Source organism: Malania oleifera, chromosome 6, assembly GCF_029873635.1.
Source record: "Malania oleifera isolate guangnan ecotype guangnan chromosome 6, ASM2987363v1, whole genome shotgun sequence".
Taxonomy (NCBI): domain Eukaryota; kingdom Viridiplantae; phylum Streptophyta; class Magnoliopsida; order Santalales; family Ximeniaceae; genus Malania; species Malania oleifera.
Window position 1 is genome coordinate 39404594 of NC_080422.1, and position 5055 is coordinate 39409648.

Here is a 5055-nt window from a genome sequence, read left to right on the forward strand (position 1 = left end):
GTGTTTGGAAAATGCAATGTAAAATAAATTTCTTCTTATTTTTTTTTACATTGATCCCAAAACAAGCTTATAAAATCATCATTGGAAATAAGAAGAAAAAGGGGGAGGGGTAAACAACTCAAATCTCATCAAGAAATAGAAAGGGGGAATGAATCCATATGTTCACATGAACACAATCCAACATCTGCAAATTCACTTCATCATTGGCCCATGGCATGTTCTTCCTTATTAAGGGAAAAAAGGTTTATTCATACATAAAAATGTTTATTTGTATGCGCTCTACAGAATCCAACCAAATACCCTCTCTCTCTCTCTCTCTCTCTCTCTCTCTCTCTCTCTCTCTCTCATACACTTCTAAATCCAGGTAAAGAAGAACAAACAACCAGTAACCCATCATCCAAAGAGAGGGGAAAATGAACTTTTAGTACAGGAATGAAAGACAGAAAACATCAAAATGGAGATTGATACAAAGTTACATTAGCTGACGTAGCTTCAAATTGAAATTGATGCTTCCCATATCAAAATAATAATAATAATAATAATAAAATTAAACAGCACTACAGTAAACTATTGAACGAAAAATAAAATTCAATTTCAGAAACATAAGCTCCAATGGTAAAGCACACTTCTTTCTCCTCTTGTGCTATTACATTCTCGAAGATTACTTGATTGGTTGCTGATCGATTCCTTGATTGAAACCCAAAACATTTTCCAAATTCTTTCTAAAAATAAAAACCCGAACCCCCCCAAAATTATAGAGAATAGAACAACAGATACAGAAGAGATCGTGAAACGATTTGGGGGAGGGGAAGAGAAATCAACAAGAAGAAGGATGATGCAAGGGGCGAGGAGGAGGCATAAGCTGATGAGAAACAACCTGGGTCTGCGGGGTTCCGGCGCTCCCCGATATGAATGGATGCTGCAGCAATTGCACCGCCGTCCATCTCTTCGCCGGCTCCCTCTGCAGGCAGCACGCAATGAACTCCCGCAGCTGCCTCGACGCCGTCGGCGGCGGCGTCGGTGGGTGCGACATACAGATTGCCCACATCAGGCTGGCCCAATCCCCCGGCCGCTCTACCGTGAACGGAAACCTCCCAACATAGAATTCCAAAATGCTGACCCCGAGGCTCCAAATGTCGCCGGCGCACCCATCGTACCTCCCGTCGTTCAGATCCGTGTCGATCCTCTCCGGGCTCATGTACGCGATCGTCCCGACCGCAGAATTGCAGGGATCCATGGTTCGGGCGAGGATCCGACCCACGCCGAAGTCCGCGATCTTTACTTGCCCCCTGGAGTTCCTGAGGAGATTTGAAGGTTTGATGTCTCTGTGCACGATCTTGCGACGATGGAGGTAGGCGAGGCCAGAGAGGACCTGGCGAGAGAGGGCCGCGAGGTCCGATTCGTTCCGGATCCAGGTGCCTTCGAGGGAGCCGCCGTCCATGTATTCGAGGAGGACCTGAATCTCGCCGTTGTGGTCGAACATCTCGTGGCACTTGACGACGTTGGGGTGGTCGACGTCACGGAGGATCTCGATTTCGCGGCAGATCTGGCGCCGGACGTCGTCCTCGTGGTTTCCATAAATGACCTTGAGGGCGTAGATGGCGCCGGAAGGGCGGTGCAGCACCTTGTAGACGGTGCCGCCGGCGCCGCTGCCGATGCGGTTGTGCCGCTCCAGCTCCGAGAAGCCGATGCTCGTGGAGGCGCCGGAAGAGGAGGAGGAGGAGGAGGAGGAGGAGGTCGGGGGCAGAGGGAGAGGGACGGCCAAGGTCGGGTCGCGTTGGGGGAGGGGCAGAGTCAAGTCCGGCCGGCGTCGGTTGCGGTTTCGAATGGCCGGCACCGGCGTGTTCGAGGGCGAAGGTAGTGCGGGTCTCATGACTTAGTGGGTTAATTGAACCGGAAGTGCAGGCGCTGCTCAGGGGCTTTTCTTCCTCTTCCTCTTCTACCTCTTCCTCTTCTTCTGAATATCGATTAAGAAGAGCAACTCATCATCCGGATTCCTTGGCTTCCACGGTCGTTACCAACACGGTTTCACGTTTTGATTTCTTCAATCCAATCGTCCATAGAAAGAGTCTTCGAGCGAGCAAGAGAGAGAGAGAGAGAGAGAGAGAGAGAGAAGGTTCTCGGAAGAGAGACGGAAACAGAGAAGAGGATAGGAGATCAAGAAGGAGCAGAGGAAAGACGAAAAATATAAGCTAGAGTTTCTCTCAGATAGAAGAGAGGGAAAAAAAACAAAGCTAGAGAGAGAGAGAGAATTATTATTATTATTATTATTATTTAGAGATTAGGGACAGGTAGCGATCGATGGAGGAATTGTTGGGAGACGAAAAGCACGCGCTCGACTGGTCGCGAGATACACGGCTCAATCATTATTGTGTGTGACCCACCTTGCTTTGAAGCTCACCTGGCTAGTAGATGAGCTGCGCGTGGGAGTAACACTTGGTATCTCCCATCTCGTGCAAATTTAATACAGCGCTTTAGGGTTCTTGGAGTTTGCGGAGGCGCTGAGGCCCCGACGCCTAGCCTCCCCCTCGGGGGTTTCTTCCTCCTGCGCTCAAGACCATAGGAGAACTCCTAGGCCTCCTACCTTTGCAGCTGTACGTGGTTGTACCTTCAGATTTGACCGTTGCTTCAGTAGGATGTGGGGCAAGATCTGACGGTGTATAGCTCCATGCTCTTAAAAATGAAATTAATTAATTAGTTGATTAAACGCACACAACGGTCATGATTTTTCAATTTTTAAAATGTAGAAATCTTTGATATAGGCATTTATAATTAAGAATAGCATTGCCAAAAGGCCTCCTTCATCATCAACTGGCTAGACCTAGCTTGTGCCTAGGGGAAACCTTTCTTATTATCCAATTTGTTAAATCACTCACAAAAGTTTCCCCACCCCAACCCCACCCTAAATTTTTTTTTTTTTTTTTTTAGAAAAAATACTTTTTTTTAATCATCTAAACAATTAATGGGATTATTTTACCAATATTATGATCCCTAGCTGCCTAAATTAGTTTATAGGTTCATAGTGTGAAAGGAATTTAATTTTTACTAATAGTGCAATCCAATTGTTGATTTTTTTTTTTTTTCCAATCACAGTAGATCCAACTTGCTATTCTCAAATATAAGTCACATCCAACTTGTAATAAATAAATGGATGAGAAGAAAAAAAATAGTATCAATAAAAAAAGTATTTATGCCCATATAAAAATAAAAATGGGTAAAATTCAGCGGCACTTATCATTTTTTAAAAAATGACATTTTACTTTTTAATTTTTTAAAAATTACTATAAAATCTCGTAAAATTTAATTTTATTGATAACATAAACTTTCCTTTAATTGTCCGTTAGTTAACTATTAAGTCTAGTGAAAAAATTAAATTTTATACTTAACAAAATGACAGCTTTATCCATATGCTCAATTTTGATAAGATAAACTAGGAAAACGACATTAAATTAGAAACGTTGATCAATTAATTGTAATAAATTTTGAAAATTAGACTTATGAGTGAATTGAATACATTGAGACGAAATCAAGGTCAACAAGTTAACAAGCTTGATAACATAATTAAATTCTTATTTTAAAAAGGTAAAAATTATGAAAAATAAATAATACAATAATTTAGAACTCGTTACAAAATATTTTCTATATATATTTCATGAAAATTAATAACTATATATATTTTTAACAAATAAAATATAATTTAAAAAAATTAATTTTGATGAGCTGGTTAATTGAATTGTAGCTTACTTTTTGGTTTGGTTAAATATCATATTTAATAGCATAAAAACTTGAATAAAATTAGGAAAATTTAGGTGAATCGGCTCGAAAAATAGTCACTCAATTAATATAAATTTGAGTTTTTATTTTTTTATCCATTTTGCATTCATATTTCACACACGAAAGAACTAATATCCCGTTTTATAATTTTAATTTATAAATAATAAATATTAGTACTTTATTTTTTTAAACGCTATGTTTGATAAGTTACTTGGATTAAAAAACATTGAACTATGTTTTATTTATTTGTGAAGTGTCTAGTCATTAAAATTTTATGAAAATTATATCTAATGAACATTTTGTAGTATCATAATTACTAGGTATTTTTATGATTTATTACTAATTTATATTTTTTCATATATATATTTTTTAAAATTTTAAAATAATAGAGAATTTTTTTTTTTTATCAAGATAATGTCATTTGGGTGATTTAAACTAGTTAATTTGAGAATCAATTTGGAGTTCGAGTCGCTTAATTTGTTTTTTGAAGACATTATGTTAACCATTTTTTTTCAATTTAATTTTTTTAAACAATCGTCATTTTAAAAATATTATTTTATTATGATTAAAATTATTTTTTTTTTTCGCATATACATAACGGTTGACTAGCGATCAGCTAATGGAAGGTTCGTTTAATCAATAAAATTAAATCTCATGGGATCCTTTGACAGCTTTTGAAAATATAGCGGGTGAAGTGTCATATTCAGAAAACTCAAGGGGTATTGCTAGACTTTACTCAAATAAAATATTTTTATTTTTAAAACTATAAAGAAAAGCATAATGTAACTTTTTGTTATTTTTAAATTATATTTTTCAATGTACAACTACTGGTATTTCCATAACTGTATCCTAAACAGCATTTGATGGAGATGACTACCTAGGCTGGTTGACTTGTATTGAAGTTGAATCCATGAGCAATTGTGATGGCTTATAAACAAAAGGGAACAAATATTTTAAGAAAATATACAAACAATAACATAAAGAAGTGTGGACAAATTAATTAAAGAATGACCATAGTCAAATATGTAAATTATAAGGTGAATATTGGAAAAGCATCAATTGAGTTGAGTTACTAATACTAATTTATTCTATTAAAAATGTTGGGTTGACGCTCGCTCGGCTACCTTGCTTGCCCCCATATTGGACAAATCCTAGAATTTTTTTTTTTTAATATTTATACATATTATATAGTTAAAAAATGGTAATCAACAAATGGGTCAATATATTTGTTAACTCATTGATTTTTATTTTATACTTTTACATGTCTACTATATTCTTAGT

General features: G+C 37.4%; 1 protein-coding gene across 1 annotated transcript; it reads right to left on the bottom strand.

The window, feature by feature from the left end:
- Positions 1-570: 570 nt before the first annotated feature.
- LOC131157540 (mitogen-activated protein kinase kinase 5) lies at positions 571-2244 on the bottom strand. The gene has a single exon (XM_058111775.1). The coding sequence runs from the start codon at positions 1871-1873 to the stop codon at positions 818-820; it is 1056 nt and encodes a 351-aa protein (XP_057967758.1). The 5' UTR covers positions 1874-2244; the 3' UTR covers positions 571-817.
- Positions 2245-5055: the final 2811 nt, after the last annotated feature.

Excerpts from the sequence above, each read along its gene's own strand:
- LOC131157540 (XM_058111775.1), bottom strand. The coding sequence starts at position 1,873 with ATGAGACCCGCACTACCTTCGCCCTCGAACACGCCGGTGCCGGCCATT.